Source organism: Schistocerca serialis, chromosome 1, assembly GCF_023864345.2.
Source record: "Schistocerca serialis cubense isolate TAMUIC-IGC-003099 chromosome 1, iqSchSeri2.2, whole genome shotgun sequence".
Lineage (NCBI taxonomy): Eukaryota > Metazoa > Arthropoda > Insecta > Orthoptera > Acrididae > Schistocerca > Schistocerca serialis.
The window spans coordinates 567,221,167-567,240,843 of NC_064638.1; the positions used below are offsets into that span (position 1 = coordinate 567,221,167).

General features: G+C 41.1%; 1 protein-coding gene and 1 long non-coding RNA gene across 6 annotated transcripts in view; one reads left to right on the forward strand and one right to left on the reverse strand.

Moving 5' to 3' along the window:
- Positions 1-6,722, reverse strand: part of LOC126475985 (protein abrupt-like) — a 270,298-nt gene extending 263,576 nt beyond the window's left edge. For 3 of the 5 annotated variants that reach the window (XM_050103511.1, XM_050103507.1, XM_050103508.1), the window contains exon 1: positions 6,321-6,430. In XM_050103511.1, coding sequence (XP_049959468.1) covers positions 6,321-6,427 — 107 coding nt within the window. In that variant the 5' untranslated portion in view covers positions 6,428-6,430. The other 2 variants (XM_050103510.1, XM_050103509.1) reach the window with 2 other exon arrangements.
- LOC126476042 (uncharacterized) overlaps positions 6,448-19,677 on the forward strand; it is a 30,282-nt gene continuing 17,052 nt past the window's right edge. The window contains exons 1-2 of the long non-coding RNA XR_007586789.1: positions 6,448-6,562; positions 6,688-6,881. This is a non-coding gene — a long non-coding RNA (uncharacterized LOC126476042). The remainder of the gene's footprint in view (positions 6,563-6,687; positions 6,882-19,677) is intronic.

The following is a 19,677-nucleotide window of genomic DNA, read 5'->3' on the forward strand; positions in this document are numbered from 1 at the left end:
TTCAAAGGAGAAGTAATCCACAGTGAACGGCAATGGACATCTGCAAGACAATACCTCCACTCTGACAGCTGCCGTCCATTCCCTACCAAGAAGTCCCTTTCATACAGTCTAGCCACGCATGGCTGTCGCATCTGTAATGATGAGCAGTCCCTCTCGAAATACACCAAGGGTCTCACTGAGACCTTCACAGACAGAAATTACCCTCCCAACCTATTACAGAAACAGATCTCCTGTACATTATCTCTCTAGTCACTCACGGCCTCCCAAAGTCTCACCATCCAGCCACAGAGGAGCATTCCCATTGTGACTCAGTACCACCCAGGACTGGTGCAACTGAATCACATTATCACATTCTCCACGAGATAGAGAGAGATAGAGAGAGAGAGAGAGAGAGAGAGAGAGAGAGAGAGAGAGAGAGAGAGAGAGAGAGTGTTGTCTAATTCCAATGAAAGCCTTTTTGGCTCAAAGCTTACTTGTTTGACAGTCTTTTTGTTGTGCCTATCTGAGACTCGGCTTCTCAGCTATGGTAAGTAGTAATGTACCTCTTTCCTAATACTGTGTTATTCCATCCTGGATTTTCCACTGTTTGTATGGAAGTTGGAGCTAGACTCATGGGAAATTCCATTTCGGAAATCATTCGGTTATTCAATGTTCCAAGAATGTACTGCGAATGCCAAATTTCAGGCATTACCTCTCACCATGGACAATGTAGTGGCCAACGACCTTCACATAATGGCCGAGAGCAGCTGTGTTTGCGTCAAGTTGTCAGTGCTAATAGATAAGCTACACTAAGCATTCTGGCCTGAGATGCTAGAGTTGGCGGTTGTGTGTGCATGAGGTCTGCTTGCTTGTATGTGTTTCTCTTTTGCTAATGGAGGCTGTGGCCGAAAGCTTCATGTAAGGGTCTTTTAATTGTGCCTGTCTGCATAGTAACATGTCTTCTTTATGGTAAGTAGCAGTCTATCATTTCCTGCATTGTAGACAAGCAACACTGCATGAAATAACCACAGAAATCAAAGTGGGACATATGACGAAAGTATCCATTAGGACAGTGTGGCAACATTTGGCGTTAATCGACTATGGCAGCATACAACCAACGTGAGTGCTTTTTGCTCACAGTACATCATCTGCAGTGCCTCTCCTGGGCTCAAGACCATATCAGTTGACCCTAAACGACTGGAAAACAATGGCCTTGTCAGGTGAATCTCGATTTTAGTTGGTAAGAGCTAATGGTAGGGTTCGATAATGGTGCAGTCACCAAAAAGACATGGATGCAAGTTGTCAAGAAGGTGCTGTGCAAGCTGGTGGTGACCCCATAACGCTGTGCACTGTGTTTACATGGAATGGACTGGGTCCTCTGGAGCAACTGAACTGATCATTGGCTGGAAATGGTTCTGTTCGGCTACTTGGAGAGCATTTGCGGCATTCATGCTACAAATAAACAGTGGAATTTTTATGACTGACAATATGCCATGTCAACAGGCCACAATTGTTCACAACTGGTTTAAAGAACATTCTGGATATTTCGAGTGAATGAACTAGCCACCCAGATCGCCTAGCATGAATCCCTTTGAACATTTATGGGACAGAATTGAGAGGTCAGTTCATGAACAAAATCCTGCACTGGCAACACTTTCTCAATTGTGGATGGCTGTAGATGCAGCATGGCCCTATATCTCTGCAGGGGACTTCTAATGACTTATTAAGTCCATGCCACATCAAGCTGCTGCACGACACTAGGCAAAAGTAGGTCAAATACAATATTAGGAGATATACCATGACTTTTTTCATCTCCGTGTTTATAATATGTGAAATGCTTGAGAAAGTCTGACATTTTAAAAGTTCTGTATTATTAAAATTTGCTACTGTCAATCACTTTTGCACTTACTATGATGGTAAATCGGAAAGCTTCTGACTTCTCATGCATTTAAGGCAAGATATGTACGAAGGTTAACTAAGAAGACTTGATGGCATGTAGAAGTCATTTCCAAAATCTGCTCAATGATTTCCAATACTTGTCAAACGAATGAAGCAAGGCCCTCCTGCATCACCGACATCTATAGAGCAAAACCAGGCCTCAAATAACATTATATGAATCATGATAATGTAGAAATTCAGAGGCAAGGGGATAAAACAGAGAACATAAAGATCAGCTGAGTTATGTACAACATTCATTAGTACAAAGCAACTGTTTTAACACAGGAACTACTGTAAAAGAAAGGGTCACTGGATAAAGGACTGCAAAAAATAGATTTCTGATGGAAAACAAAGAAAAAATCTTAACAGACATAATTATAATTGTGAAGTAACTAGTGCTATGTTGTTGTTGTCTGTGAAGAGGTCTACTCAGCTGAAGCAGATTCAGCAACATGATGGGTCGACTACAGAGTTACAAGGCATGCAACCAACTGTTCAGACTGTTTTACAGATTTTCTAAAATTTGACAGGTGGTGTAAATGCAGCTGGAAAAGAAACTTCATGGCTTTGGGAAAGGGCAATAAAAACTGGTCATAATCTGTAACTGATGCGCAAGATATCATGCTGTAGATGTTCCTAAGCTGTCTAGAAACTTGTTTTCAACATTACCTGACATGAACTGAATCTTAAAAAAAGTCATCTAATAGGTGAAATTAAATCATAAATAAGGCAATGCTGGCTTAAAATTGTTGTTGGAGCCCCGGAGCCTTTTGGAAATCAGGTAAAGTGGACAATCAATTCACTTTACACAAAAACACTGTTGAAGTCAACACCACTGAAGAGATTTCGTTATTGCAACTGTACCATGAGAGACAGGCACACCAGCAGAAACACCATGTCAAAGAAATTAGGCATAACTGTTCCTCTGTAAAAGGAATTTTTGGAGCCATGCATTTATGGCAAAGCACATGAACTCATCTTTAAAAATGAAGAAATATGTGGTTGTGTGCAAGGACAGCTACATGAAATTTTGGTATTGCTATTTCATAATGCATAAATCTAAAGTGATGTGTTGGAACATGTTCTTCGGCATTCAAAAGTGTAGGTTCACTCAAGGACTACTAAATGACAATGCTGGTTAATTCAGTAAAGAAGTTCAAGACAAACTGCATGTGGCAGGTGTTACACAGAGGCTAACAACACCCTACACAGCACAACAAACTGGTAGTAGTGAGCATGACAATAATTGTGTTCAACTCTCTTCTTAGAATAATGTAACACTGGTAATCAAACCGTGGAAAATCTGGGATGGAGTAATGACAATATTATGAAAAGGATAGATTGCTGCTCACCTTATAGTGGAGATGCTGAGTCACAGACACAAGATGTCATTAGAATAATACATTTATCCAAAGTTCTTGCTCAGGCCTTAATTGTTCCTTCTTTTAAGCTACACTAACAATGTAAACAATTACACTGGAGGTAGAAAAAAGGATAATTATTTGCAAACAACATAGGTAGTTTAATTACAGCTAAGGCATGATGTCCATTAAACAGCACTGTACAATTTGATGTCACTGTTTTAAAAAAATGCAAAGAAACATGTTGATTTAAAAAAATGTGCAGCCAAGAATTCACACACTTGCTCACTTCTCCAAGAGTTTGAAATGGGATTATCATGTGAAGTGAAACAAAGTTTGCTAGGGTCTATGGGTGCAAAATCAGAGTAGGATTCAAGTATATTATAATTACATTTCTTCAGTATGGATCCATGTTCTGGGAAAACTTATCCCTCTTCAAATGAAGTCTTTAAAATGTCTGCCAGAGATCTTTGTAATATAAACAATCTACAATGACCCAGAACATTCTTCATTCAGTTGAAAATAATGAGTCTGTCCAGTCTGCATATTTACAAATCCAGCCAATTTGAAAATGAGCAGCTTTCAAACATGAATGAGAAACTACAATAAAATAAACATGTCCACAACCTCAACATAAAAAAGCACATGATTCAGTCTATACCAGCATTGTGTCAGAAAAACGTTTCACATACAACAATATAAATTATTCAACAACCAACTCAATCATTTAAAACACCAGCTAAATAAAAAAATCCTTTAAAAATAAACTTAAGTCATTTCTGATGGGCAACTGCTTTCACCCAGTAAATAAATTATTTTTAGCATCTGCAAACAGGAATTCAAATTATTGTATCATTGTACTATTTAAATTGTGTTGTACACTAGATTTGTAATTTATGACTGTAATTTGCTATACCTTTATTCTCTCTCTCAAATTTTTGACTTGGCCTACATAAATGGACAATGTTCACTGGATCATAAAGGACCGATAGCTAATGATAGTAAACTTGAAGTATGTATTTTTCTCGTAGAAACAATTCAGGAGTCAGAGAAAGAAACCTTACAAAAGCATTAGAAATCTTTTGTGGAATATATAGTGATCCTCAATGAAATCCCTAAATTTCAAGACCAAAATGAATTGTGACAAAGCTAAGGGGTTTGGACTATGAACAAAAATATTTGTTTCCTCAGCACCTCCAACATCATAAATATACACAGAAGAAACAAATAATTATGTTAAAGCAGGACAAATATTTCTGTTGAAACAGCTGAAAAATCTTCATTCCACCTCATATTGTTATGAAGTGGTTCAGAGATATCACAGTTACATAACTCCAGGTGCCAACCATCTCTCTAACTCCATGGTGTTATCCTTAATCCAGAAAAGTCGTGTACAAATAGCTTCAATGACAGAATCAGTAAGTTTACAATGGTACAGAACTTAGAAAGTGAGAGCTCTTGTTTCTGCATACATATCTGTAGTCAAAACTAAAAAAAACTTGACGTGACTGTAATCATTCTACCACTGCAACAATGTGGCTTGAAATTTTAAGATTTTCTGAGAATGTGACGAAGATAAAGACAATAAATACAAAAACAATACGAAGACCTGTAACAGGTTTAGCAATTGGTACCTGAGTAAAACAAAGACGTCGTCTATGTAATGGTTTATTACTAGTTACTTAAGCTGAATATTTACTGATTTTTATGCCTTGCAATATTATTTAAGTCTTCACATCTGTAGAAATCTCATTAATAAATAAGCAATATCTCATCAGCTGAAACATGATAGCCAGCTAAAGAAACACATACAATTATATCTACCAGTAAAAAATTATCAACACTCTATGCACTCCTTTTGTGTGCAACTAATTACGATGTTAGAAAATGCACATTATTCATAACTTTAGGGTATTGCTGTCTGCATGTAAATCAACATTAGGCCTACTATCTGTGCTGGCTCCATATTACTTACAATATTTTTATCATAACCAAATCGACAAAGGTAACAAACACAATTTAGCGTAACCTTCATTACACTACTACATCACTTTAAAATAATGACAAATAACAATAAGTCACCAATCTTTACCCTTAACAATGAGCACATTCTTTCCTGTTGGTAGCATTCTAGTGCACTTTCAAGTGCTGATGTTCATAATCTCTGACAAAATGTGGTTGAACAAAACAGAACAAATATGGATTACATGGAGTGATCAGATCAGAGGTGTAATGAACGAATTCAGGGGATCCGTGTGTGACCAAAAAAAAAAATTGAATGTGAAGTGATTGAGAGAAACTCTGAATTTTAAACACAGTGCAGATTATTAACTTGTCATTGACAAGGAGGCGAGCTAACACAAACAACACAGTAGGCTAATGTAGTGAAGTATGTTTATTTCAGGAATTTTTATATGACACTTAAATCCTTAGTACTTTAGCTGCAACCTTAAGAGTTTTAAACATTCACCCACGTTGACATCATTCGTAATCAGGTGTTATTAACAGCAGGGGATAAAGTGGTGTTGTTTGTGGGTGGGACTCCGAGAATCACAATATTAACCAGGCGGTTTAGTTTATAACAAACTGCATAGTAACACAGGCATGTATCTCCATTTCACTCAATTAACTGAAATGAAAAGTCGAGAATACGTAACATGTACGTAACATGACTACCGTCAGTGACACACAGTCGTGCTATAGATCAAATTGCGTGCCGAAAATGGGCTGATGAAGTGCTTATGTACTTTTACTAGTTGCGACTCGTCATGTGCACATTTTTTCCCCCCCATAGGTTGCCCTATTAAATGTAAACGAGGTTTCTCACAATACACAGAATGAACGTCCGTCCAGCGTATTATTGTAACAGTTTTTTCCTCAATATTTATTTTTCTCCTCTAAAACAGAGTTGTCGACTATTCTCCATCGGTACACACAAGAGATGTGTTATGAAAGAAATTGAGTTACTATCTTTCGTTGAGTGACTGGGTGAATCTTCATCCTTTATTCGCAGGAATATTCCTATATTAAGGATTTATGTACCTTCCTAATTTCATTAAAATAGGTGTCAAGCAACATGCATCATTTATAAGAGCTTCACACATGCACAAAGTAAATAAAAAGGTCAAAGCTTTATACAGCGGACGCATACTTATCTTTCTACACACCTTGCAGATTATGGCTTATCCTCATAAAACCAGTTCAGCTACTTTTAACATTTACCACTCACCGATTTCTTGTATGAAAGTGGAACAAATTAAATCATTTCCCTCGTTGCGTGAAGGGTAAGACAAAATAGAGGTCGAGTACCAACTTTTCTATATTACAGTGCATATATAAATCATAAAAATATTGGTTTTTACTTGTAAAACTAAACAGATTTACGATTTTCGTTATTATTGACGTACAGTTCTGTGCTGCTATCTACATGTTACCGAGTGAACCGAACATGCATATCCCTTCGCTCAGATCTCTGGAATACACTGCATGTGGTACTGTGTAGCAGTTCCTATTCGAAGCGCGCTGTTTGAACCAACTTGGTAACAAATTTGGAAGGTCATTGTACCAGCTCATATATTCAGAGTAAATTGAGCCACATATCAGGTAAGCCTAGTACATTACTTAAAGAAATTATCTATATTAAAAAATTAGTAGTGTTTTTAATCCTTTTATTATAAATTTAAGTGCGACATTGACGTTAACTTGTAATATTGCACTTTTCGAGCTGAATAACTGTTTCTTGTATAAAATTGAATTCTTTCGTTTATTATAGAAAATGGGCTCTAATCAAATAGCTTCAGAAGAAATAGTTCAGAACAGTAACAGTCAAAAAGCAACATAAACTACCGACAATAAAACAGCTGCCCAAGTTTGCATACAAAAAATATCTACATCGATAGTTCGCAGACCATTATGAGGTACATGGCACAGGGTACATCTCATTGCAACATTTATCGGGCATGCTTTACAATCCACTCGCATATGGAACGCTGGAAAAATGATTGCTAAAATGTCCTTGTGCGCTCTGTAATTGACCTAATCAGGACTTCACAGTCTCTATTGGAGTAATATGTAGGGGACTACAACGTATTCATATTATTTTCACGTAATGAAGGAATAAATTAATGGATTAGTGAGCAAGGGTTCAATATTCACTGTTAGTCCTATTTGTTATGACTCCCAAAAACTTGAGCAATATGTTAAGATAGAACACAAGAGCGCTTTCTAGGCAGTGCCCTTTGCAGACTGATTCCATTGTCTCAGTATCCAATCAATAAAGCAAGGTCAGCCAAAAACCTTACCTAAACCCAATCCTACACCTGATATCCCTACAGAAAGAAATACCCTTATATTTGTATTAATAGACTGGTCCAAATCTGGTTTGTTAATACCATATCATATTCAAAGCGTACAAAATTTTTTGTTGTTTAGTCAAGCGCACAGTTTTATGTTTTTGACCATTTAAAGCGCCAGTGTGTCAATCTTTGCAACTCTTTAATATATTATCAAGATCCAATGGAACAGTTGTCCATTTTTTTTTTTTTTTTTATTTCAGAGAGAATTTCACTATAGGCAACCACATAATCTGCATAAATGTCTGAAGTTACTATTAATACTGCCTGCCAAATCATTAATATACAACATTTACAGCAAGGGTTCCAACACATTTCACTGATATACACCTCAAGTTAGTCCTACATATGTCAGTGACTCTTCACCTAATTAGCTGATGCTCTATAAGCCATAAATAAGTATTCAAGTTAGCAGTGTAGTGAAGCCAGGAAGGATGACTACAATACAACAATCTGTACTTACCTGTTCTTTCCACAAAATAGATTAACAAAAACTAACAATAGTCATAAGTACATTGCAATTAAAATATATAACAAATTGTCTGAATGTGCCACAAGCATGCTACTCAAAGTCTTTAAGGAAAAGTTACACAACTTCTTGTTAACTAACCCATTCTGTCCATTAGAAGAATTTTTAGAAATATCCAATATCAACTTAAATATGTGAAAATGTATATTAGAAAATTAATAGGTTAAGTGAGCTGACAAAGTCTACAGCATGTAATAATGCTAAATGATGAATAAAGAATCCAAATCTGACTGAGAACAAAAAACATCATAGCAGACCTAGATGCTGCATGACAGTGCTCTTATCACCAGTGTAACAGGCACACATGATATGAGATGCAATGAAGCCAATATTTGTATACGAGGTTTGGCCAATTTTCTAGAATGAACCAATTTGAAAAACACTATTGTTTTTACCATGCCACATCAGCGAGACTAGTATACAACTCGTGTTACCAGAGAGTTAAAAAACAAATGTGAGAATTAAATCAATTTGCTCAGGTTACGAAAAACATCAGATTCTAGAAAGAAGTAAATTATATAAAAGCCTGTACACCAAACATGAATTACATTTGAACTGTGAGGGTAAGAGTTTTTTGTGTTAAAAATTAAGCAAAATAACTACAACACTTACATATTGTGAATGAACCTGGGTGCAAGACCAAAGAGATTTGGAGCTTTAAGTTAAATAAGTACAAAATTGTGGATGACTGTTGTAGAAAGATACACAGAGGTGGTAGTGCAGACATTTATCTCAGAAACAACATAAAATGTGAAAACACTGAATGGGCTGACAAACTCACCATGAAGGTGCCCTTTGAATCAGCAACAATAAAATAAAGCTAGGTAAAAACAGCTTAATAATTATTGGCCTGCATAGATCACCAACCAGTGATGTAGATGAATTCTTCTGTAATGTAGAGGAACTTCTGTATAAACTCTTAACAAACAGCAACCAGATTATAATAATGAAACAATGAACACAGAGTCGCTAAGCTACAATGTAAATCATGAGGTATTTTGACTTGTTACAGTGCTGTAACCACAGCCATACAAATTTGCCACCAACCAGAATAAAAACTGATTCACAGACTTTGACTGACTATGCTGTTACAAATTGAAATGGGGAAGGATTCAAGGCAAGAACTACTGAAAAATATTTCTCAGCTCGTACTGACAATGGCTTACTCACATACGAAAGAAAAATTAACTGAAATAAGCTATAGGAGGACTTTTCACATAGACTAGCAGATGATATTAATGAAAAGTGGGGTCACTTCTATGAAATATTTAATCAGAGTTTTAATTGGGTACATCTAATGGCAAAAGCACTAAGGAAAGCAGACTATAAAGAGAATCTTAAAATTCTCCTAAAATTGAGAAATTAAAAGTAAATATGAAACCAGGGACACCATATAGCATTAATTGCTAACAAAGTATATAAGAAAATCATAAAGACTCTAAAACCACATTATTATACGGAACAGATAAGCCAATCATGTAATATTTGTAAAACATCCTGGAATATAGTAAATTGTGAATGTTAAGAGAGAGCATATCCAAATTGCAGTAATATATCACTAGGAAGTGTGTGAGCCAAACACAGTATGTGAGGCTGTCATAGATCATTTTACTAAGGCATACAAAGAAGAAATCTGTGACTCAACATCATCAATAAACTGGGCTAAAAAGAGCAATTCATTTACTGTCATGAGTGTAACAGAGTGTGAAGTACTGAAAATAATCTCAAAAATTAAAGTAAAATCATCTGGGATGGCATATCATTTATATTACTTGAAGGATGCAGAAATGAATTAATGAAACTACTAACACCTTCTCTTTAATGCATTGCTAGTTAAGATCAAAAGAAAACCATATTTTAATGCATTTTAAAGAGAAAGGAATAGGCAAACAGCAAAAGTAATAAACAGTGCAATTCCAGCTCATTATAGACAAGTAGTTGAAATATCAGCAACCAGTGTTTGCTGTGAAAATATACTGTTTGAATTTAGGGAACAGAGATTAGACAATTTGAGTAGACTAAAAACATTACTAAAGGGAGGAAACTGGAGGGAAATATATTCAATACATAGAGAAGAGGTGGAAATACTTTTTCTCAATGTTAGTCTACCACATAAATATTGCTTGCCCCATTGTCTCCAGAAATCCAAATGAGAGAAATAGTAAGAGATGGATCACAACTGATGTAAAATCAAGGGATGATCTAAAGATGGCATTTGAAAACAATGCTACAGCTAGCATCAACACTTATAGAAATAATAAGAGAGCCCATGGTAGAATAATAAGAGAAACTAAATATAGTTTTTACCAAAATGAAATTTCAGTCTCCCACACAAATGGGCACAGGAAAAGGTCTGATAGGGAGGATAATAGTAACATATTTTAGAGAAAGGTGAAAAGCTTTGTAGAGGTCCAAATGTCGTTGACAGTATTGTTGGTTGGTAGGTTGGTTGGTTCGTTGATTGATTTGGGGTATGACTAAATAGCAAGGTCATCAGTCCCATCGGAATAGGCAAGGAAGTCGGCCATGCCCTTTCAAAGGAGTCATCCTGGCATTTGCCTGAAATGGTGCAGGGAAATTGCAGAAAACCTAAATCAGGATGGCCAGACAAGGGTCTGAACCATCGTCCTCCCAAATGTGACTTCAGTGTGCTAACCACTGCACCACCTCACTCAGTGGCAGTATTGTTAATCAATATTATGTTGAAATAGTGGAGAAACTCATAAAAGAAAACAATACCTCCCAAGTATTAGGAAATATGAGTGATAACCATAAAGAAGACATGCCAACCTGCCAGAATGCCACATGTTGATATTCCTACCTGGAGTTTCCTTGTTTGAAATATGAATAATGTATTTAATTACACAGAATATACTTTTCTGCTGCCAACAAGTAACCCAGGGACAGCAAAACCAAAAAAGACAGGTCTCGATGGAATAGCAAGTTGTCTAGTAAGTACTGTGCTCAGTGGTTAGTGGGACTACTGACTGATCTGACTAACTCAGCTTTGGAAAAATGAGAGATTCCTAAATGTCTGACAAAGAGAAAGGCTGTGCTCATTCATAAGGATTGCAATAAGAAGAATCCTGCCAACTATAGGCCAATTACTGCTGCACCTATTTTATCCAGAATGGTGGAAACAGTCTTGAAAGATAGAATATTACATTTTATAGAAAAGAATAACATAATCAATGAGGCACAGCCTGGTTTTAGAAAATGTAGGTCTACCACCACAGCCACAGTGAAGTTCGTAGCCAGTGTAATTGGAGCAATAATTGAACAAAGTAAGTCTGTGAATTTTACCCTGACCTCTCAAAGGCATTTTAATGTATATGTCACAGCAGGCTAATACACAAAATAAGCTATTATAGTATCAGGGGAAAGGTACCTGACATCATAAAATCATTTATAGAAAACAGATAGCAGTGTGTAGAAGTAAAGCATAAGACAAAAGGCGCTAATGTAAATATGCACTCTAACTTTTAGTTAGTAAAGTTTGGTGTACCTCAGGAATCAGTTCTGGGACCCTTTCTTTTCATTCTAGATGTAAACTGTATGATATAAGCTATTGTTGAAAACGTAGTAATTTTCACAGATGACATTTCACTCACAGTAAAAAGTGACTCAGTAGAAGAAATGGAATAAAGTGCCACTGCCCCCCAGGGGGTCCACAACTCTTTTGTGGATATGTGTGTGGTGAGCACGGGACCCCGAGCTCATGCAGCTCCGATCCATGCATTCCCGCACATAGCTGGTGATTGGGTAACACATAATTCCCTGCCCCGGGTAGACAAGTAGGACACATACATACCCCCTGGTGAAGATCAGGCCAAGTGAAGGGAGATTACCTGAGCTGGTACCTTCCAAATGTGCCAATTGGTCCCTCCATCTGTTTCTTTGGTGGAGTGACGTGAGATGTGGACAATCACTCATGGTGGGAGTACCCTCATAGAGAGCCCCCACTAGGAAGGAGTGTGCCATTGGAGATGCCGGGGGGATACTTTCGGAATGGTTTATTCTACTTCTACAAAAAATGTTTCAAATGGCTCTGAGCACCATGGGACTTAACTTCTGAGGTCATCGGTCCCTCTACTTCTACAACTTCTATCTACAAGAAAAAGCTAGATGAGTCTCAGCCACAGAAAATTCTTCCATCAGTGCCAAAGTTCCTAGTTGTTTCTCAGTCTGATGAAGGTCAAGACTTCTCAACAGTCAACCCTTTCATTATTTAGAAAGGTGTCGACGCAATTGTAGGTCCTATAAAGTCTTGTTCCAGGTTACAAAATGGCACCTAGTTGTTAGAAGTAGACAGTGCCCTCCAAGCACAAAATTTGCTTCAAACTACACTGCTGCACACCTTCCCTGTCCGGGTGGAATCACACTGTACTTTAAACTTATTGTGCAGTGTGGTTTACACAAGTCACTTGGTGGATTATCAAATGAGGACATTCAAAATTACCTGTCTGAGCAGGGAGTAATGGCCATCCATCAAGTAATGAAAAGGGTTTAAAAGGGATTGGTACCAATCTGCACTCTCTTCTTGACGTTTGACAGAGTTCAACATCCATCAAACATCAGAGCGGGATATGAGATCATTTCAGTTCATCCTTACATCCCCAACCCTAAGTGTTGCTATCAGTGTGAGAGGTTTAATCATAACAGCCAGTCATGTTCCAATACGGCCAAATGCGTTAGCTGTTGCAGGGTTGTCAATGAGGATGATTGTTCACCCCCATCCCCTCTTTGCATTAACTGTATGGGTGACCACACTGCTTCTGCTAGAGATTGCCCTAGTTTAGAAGATTTATTCAGGAAATCCGAGTGAAGGAAAAGGTCTCTAACTTTGCTGCTCGTAAGTTATTTGCCAGTAGAAAGCCCACTGTGCACCCAAGGGGTAAATATAGTACTGTCCTCACCTCTCCTTGACTTACTAAGGAGGTAACCATGCAGACATGCGATCTCACCTTTAGCGCCACAGTCGTTGGATTGGCCAGCCCAAAGATCACCCGTTCCATTTCCCCACTACCACCCCCTCACTCTTAAGGACCTCCTGCAAGTCCGGGGGTTAGAATAGGCCTGAGGTGTTCCTGCCTGTCGTAAGAGGCAACTAAAAGGAGTCTCATACATTTCAGCCTGTATGCGATGGTCCCCTGTAGGGTTTGACCTCATTTTTCCAAATTTTCTGCAGAGCGAGCCAACTGGGGAAGGGCAACTTACATGGTGCATTGTGTCCATCTTGCGCTGAGACATATCACATCCTTCATCGACGTGGATCTGCACTTCTGCGCACTCTCCAACTGTTGGGCAAGGTCATCCACCTGGGTGCTTATTTTTCCATCAACTGTGCAGTAGTGTTTTATACACTAACGATGATAATGGACTTGTTTGCTTGGTTGCACCTGATATCCAGCACAGTAACTGGTCACTGGTCCATTGTGGTGGGGCCACCGTGTACCCTGTTGGTTGTAGCCCCTTGACCACACAGGGATCACTCTGCTGATACCTGCGCCTTTAACTCCCCCCGTATGCCAATGAGTAGATGCCTGTCACCCTGGGGCATCGGGACACCCAGCAATGGCTATCCTGCCAGGTGGCCTTTGCTGCAGCTGGGTGGTGCCTGTGAGGAGGGCTCCTGTTCGGAATGGGTGGCACCAGGGTGGATAACACACAATGAAGCATTGTACATCATCTCTTGCTGGTGGTCAAACACCAGCAGTCTCTAAGCATTCATGGGCCCAATTCAACACACACAGGTACAACCCCAAATCGTTCCCTCCCTGGCCACACCATGGACCATCAAGCTAAGGATGGCAGTGGCTCTTATTCGTCCCGGTACCTTGTATGTTTGAGAGCTGATGGGGAATCTTTCATGACGATGAAGCCTCAGTTTTTTGTTGAGTATTTAGAGGACAAGTTTGGGGAGGTGGAAGGCCTGTCCAAAATGAGATCTGGATCAGTCCTGATCAAAACAGCATCCTATGTCCAGTCATGGGCATTACTTTCTTGTGACAAGCTGAGGGATGTTTCTGTAATCATCACATCCCATAAGAGCTTAAATATGGTCCAGGGTATCATATTTCACAGGGACCTTCTTTCGCAGACTGATGATAAGCTGCGCGCCAATTTAGAGTGGCGAGGTGTACATTTTGGTCAGCATGTCCATCAGGGTCTGAGGGATAATCAGGTTGCCAATGGTGCCTTCATCTTGGCCTTCAAATTACCCGAGAAGGTCAAGGTGATGGTCTACTGCTGTGATGTAAAGCCCTATATCCCTCCGCCAATGCAGTGCTTTAAATTCTGGGAGTTCGGCCATGTGTCTTCCTGCTGTACTTCCAGCTTCAAATGTCAACATTGCAGATGCCCCTCACATCCCAATACTCCATGTGCCCCACCTCCCATCTGTGTCAAGTGCGAAGAGCACCATTCGCCTTGGTCACTTGAATGCAGGATTCTCTAGAAAGAAAGGAAAATCATGGAGTACAAGACCCTGGACTGACTGACCTACACTGAGGCTAAGAGGAAATTTGAATGTCTACATCCTGAACGTATGACATTGTCTTACGCCGCCACTACAACAGTTCTAGCCCCATCAGCTCAGCCAACCTCAGTCACCTCTCAGAGCTGAAGGACTCCACCTGCCCTCTTGATGGTGGGAGGGCACTTTACTATCTGCTGCAGTTGCACCACATACTTCCGGAGCAACACCCCCGAAACCATCGCGGATATCAGTCCCCACTTCTGAGCCGGAGAAGCCTAAGTCTTCTTTGGCTCCTCTCGCTAGGAATGGGTCCCTTGGGTCACTCACTTCCCTGGTTTCTGCTAGTGGGAAAAATGACACCTGCCAGTGGCTGAAGAGGTCAAAAGCAGCTGGTCGTAAGGCTTCATGCTCGTCCTCAGTACTGGAGATTGAATCTGTAAAGTCCTCCCAGACAGGGAAACCCAAGGAGCAGTGAGAGAAATCCAAAAAGTTCCCCAAGTCTAAAAGAATTGTGGTGGCACCCACACCACCGCTACCTACAAGCTCTGTGTCTGCAGATGAGGTGGAGATTCTGGCGTCTGCTGAGGACCTAGATCTCACCGGACCCTCAGACACAATGGACATAGCCCGTTCAGGAAATAAGTTGGTGGCAGCAGGTGACCCTGAGGCATAGTCTGCCCCATTGAGTATTTAATCCCTTCCCAGTCTCACAATCATGTCATCCTCCAGTGGAATTGTGGTGGTTTTCTCCACCACCCGGCTGAGCTACGGCAACTGTTAAGCTTTACACCTGCTTTCTGCATTGCCCTCCAGGAAACCTGATTCCCAGCAATGCAGACCCCTGCCCTCCATGGCTATAAGGGATATTCCAGGAACTGTAGTGACTATAATTGAGTGTTAGGTGGAGTTTGCGTTTATGTCCTAAACTCAGTCTATAGTGAAACTGTGCCCCTTCAAATCCCTCTTGAAGCTGTGGCTGTCAGAATAAGGACAACACAGGAAATAACCATCTGCAATGTATATCTTCCTACAGATGGTGCAGGACCCCTGAATGTATTAGCTGCACTGATTGATCAACTCCCTAAATCTTTCCTACTTTTGGGAGATTTTAATGCCCATAAGCCCTTGCGGTGAGATACTGTGCTTACTGGCCGAGGCAAAGATGTCGAAACTTTATTGTCTCAGTTCGATCTACGCCTCTTAAAAACTGGGTTTGCCACACATTTCAGTGTGGCTCGAGGTAGTTACCTTGGCCATTGATTTATCAATATGCAGCCCAGGACTTCTCCCATCTAGCCACTGGAGATCACATGACGACCTGTGTGGTAGTGAAATGTCACTGCTCTGTCATCAGGCTCATGTACGCCTGCCCAGATAGACTTTAAACAAGGTGGACTGGAAAACTTACACATCTGCTGTCACCGATGAATCTCCCCCACACGGGAACATCAATGTGATGGTTGAGCAGGTGACTACAGCAATCTTCTCTGTGGCAGGAAACACGATCACTCGCTCTTTAGGGCGCCCCGGCAAAAGTCAGTCCCTTGGTGGTCACCGGAATTTGCTGAAGCAATTGAGCAGCATCAGCAAGCTCTACAGTGGCATAAGCAGCGCCCTTCCCTGGAGCATCTCATAGCCTTTAAATGGCTCCGTGCCCACATTCGCCAACTTATCAAACGACGGAAGAGTGTTGGGAGAGATACGTCTCAACCATTGGGTGGCATATGTCACCTTCCCAAGTCTGGGCAAGGATCAAACATGTTTTCTGGTACCAGACCGCAACAGGTGTTCCCAGTGTTAACATAAATGGTGTGTTATCTACCGATGCAGTCACGATTGCCCAGCACTTTGCTGAGCAATATCCTCAAGCCTCTGTGTCAGAGAATCACCCCATAGCCTTCCGCACTTTCAAGCGGTGGCTGGAAGGGAAAGTCCTCTCGTTCACTCCACCCCACAGTGAACCCTATAATGCCCCATTTAGGGAGTGGGAGCTCCTCAGTGCACTTGCACATTGCCCCGACACGCCTGCTCGGCCAGATCAGATCCACAGTCAGATGATTAAACATCTCTCATCTGACTACAAGTGGCATCTCCCCATCATCTTCAACCAGATCTGGTGCGATGGCATCTTTCTATCACAATGGCAGGAGAGCACCATAATTCTGGTGCTCAAACCCAGTAAAAACCCACTTGATGTGGATAGGTATTGGCCCATCAGCCTCACCAACGTTGTTTGTAAGCTGCTGGAATGTATGGTGTGTCAGCGGTTGTGTTAAATCCTGGAGTCACAGGGCCTACTGGCTCCATGTCAGGGCGGCTTCCTCCAGGGTTGCTTTACCACTAATAATCTTGTGGTCTTTTCCAGACGTCAACACCTGGTTTCCGCCTTTTTTTATTTACAAAAAGTATATGACACGACCTGGCGACATCATACCCTTGTCACATTATACGGTTGGGGTCTCTGAGGCCTGCTCCCAATTTTTATTCAAAATCTCCTGTTGCTTCATACTTTCCATGTCCAAGTTAGTGCCTTCCATAGTTCCCCCCATATTCAGGAGAATGGGCTCCTGCAGGGCTCTGTATTGAGTGTATCTCTATTTTTAGTGGACATTAATGGTCTAACAGCAGCTGTAGGGCTGTCTGTTTCACCTTCTCTGTATGCAGACGACTTCTGCATTTTGTACTGCTCCACCAGTACTGGTGTTGCTGAGCAGCGCCTACAGGGCCAATCCACAAGGCGCAGTAATGCGCTCTAGCCCACAGTTTCCAGTTTTTGTTCGCAAAGTCACCTGTTATGTACTTCTGTTGGTGTCATACCGTTCCTCCGGAACCAGAACTTTACCTTAAAGACGATCTACTCACTGTAGTGGAGACATATCAATTCTTAGGACTGATTTTCGATGCCTGATTGATTTGGCTTCCTCACCTTTGTCAGCTTAAGTGGAAGTGCTGGCAGTGCCTCAATGCCCACCACTGCCTGAGCAACACTGACAGGGGTGCAGATCGCTCTACACTGCTGCAGCTCTACAGAGCCCTTGTTCAATCCCACCTTAACTATGGGAGTGTGGTTTATGGTTTTCTCCCAGTAAGACTGTGTAAATTTTTGGCATCATACAGAGTTTTATCTGCCTTTCTTACATCTAAGTGCTATTGACTTACATTCATGGACATCACCAAATTCTTGGGACTTATGTTTGATGAAAAACTGTGCTGGTCTTCTCACATTTCATATCTTCTGGTTCACTGTCTGTGATCCCTCAACACCCTCCGTGTTCTGGGGGATATCTCCTGGTGAGCTGACCGAGCGATCCTCCTCCATCTATATCATGCCTTAGAGCACTTGAAATTGGACTATGGAAGCATAGTTTACTCCTCTGCGCAGCCATCTGTTCTTTGGTGTTTAACCATCTGTTCTTCGGTGTTTAGCATCTTGAGCTTTTTACACTAGCCTGATGGAGAGCCTTTACGCTGAGATTGCTAAACCTCCATTGCCCTTTGATTCATTACGCTAGTCATCTGTCTTCCATGCCTTCTCACCTGACCCATGCCCTTTTTTTCTACGCCTCCTTGGATTTAGGGTATGCAGGCAGCTCGTCTTGTCTATTACCACCAGGAGTCAACTTCTGTCATCTGCCACATTCATTTTCCTTCCAATTTCCTAAAACTTTCTTGGCAAATGGGGTTACCACACCACCTTGACTTCACTCCTGGACCTGCCTTCACTGGGACCTTTGTCAGCTTCCCAAGGAAAGTAACTCCGACCCCCCCCCCCCCCCCCCCCCTCCCTACAGTTTATTGTCAGGCATTTGCAGCTCTATGCACACAAATGGAGGATGCCTCATTTATTTACACTGATGGCTCCACGACCACCTTTGGTGTCAGGAGTGCCTATATTATTGACGACACCACTATCGGATTTCGGCTTCCCAACCAGTGATTGGTTATTATAGTGGAGATTTACACTGTCCTCCAGGCTGTCCAATACGTCCGTCACCATCAGCGGATACAGTATATTATATGCTCGTATTCGCTCAGCTCTCTTCTCAATCTCCAAGCTCTTTATCCTGTCCACCCTCTGGTTCACCAGATTCAGGACTGCCTCCACATGCTCCACTTGGGGGGAATGTCTGTGGCATTCCTCTGGATCCCAGGGCATGTTGGTATACATGGAAACAAGGCAACCAGCATAGCAGGAGAGGCTGCTGTCTCTCTTCCTCAGCCCGCTGTTTGCATGGCTCCCTTTGCCGATCTACAGGGCGCTTTTTGTCATTGTGTTGCTCTTTTATAGCATACACATTGGTCTGCACTTCAGGATAATAAATTACGAGACATAAAACTTCTTCCCTGTGCTTGGATCTCTTCCTCCCGACCTCGTCATTGGTAGGAGGTAATTTTAACAAGACTCCGCATTGACCACTGTCTTTTTAGCCATCGACATCTTTTAAGTGGCGACCCTCCCCCATTTTGTCCCCACTGCTTTCAGTTTTGGATGGTGAGACACCTTTTACTTCAATGCCCCTATTTTAATCCGCTACGCTCCCATTTACAGCTGTCACCTGATATATTTTCTCTTTTAGCAGCCCCCCCTGTGGTTCCAGGGGTAAGAATAGGCTCGAGGTATTACTGCATGTCATAAGAGGTGACTAAAAGGAGTCTGACACATTTCAGGTTTTATGTGATGGTCCCCTGTAGGGTTTGACCTCCATTTTTCAAAATTTTCCCGAAGAGCGAGCCAATTGGGGAAGGGCGCCTTACATGGTGCATCATGTTCATCGTGCATTGAGATCTTTATCCCACTTACTCGTCGTCGCATTGCAGCCCTTGCCCATTCTTCATCTCTTGGGCGAGGACACCTTCCTGGGTGTGTTTCCACCATGCACTACACAGTGTCACTTTCTGTGCCGATGATGACCATGACTTCTTTGCATCTCATATACAGCATGGTAGTCACTCTGTTGTGGTGGGGCCACCATGTACCCTGTTGGTTGTAGCGCCCTGACAACACAGGGATCACTCTGCTGATGCCCACGCCTTTAACTC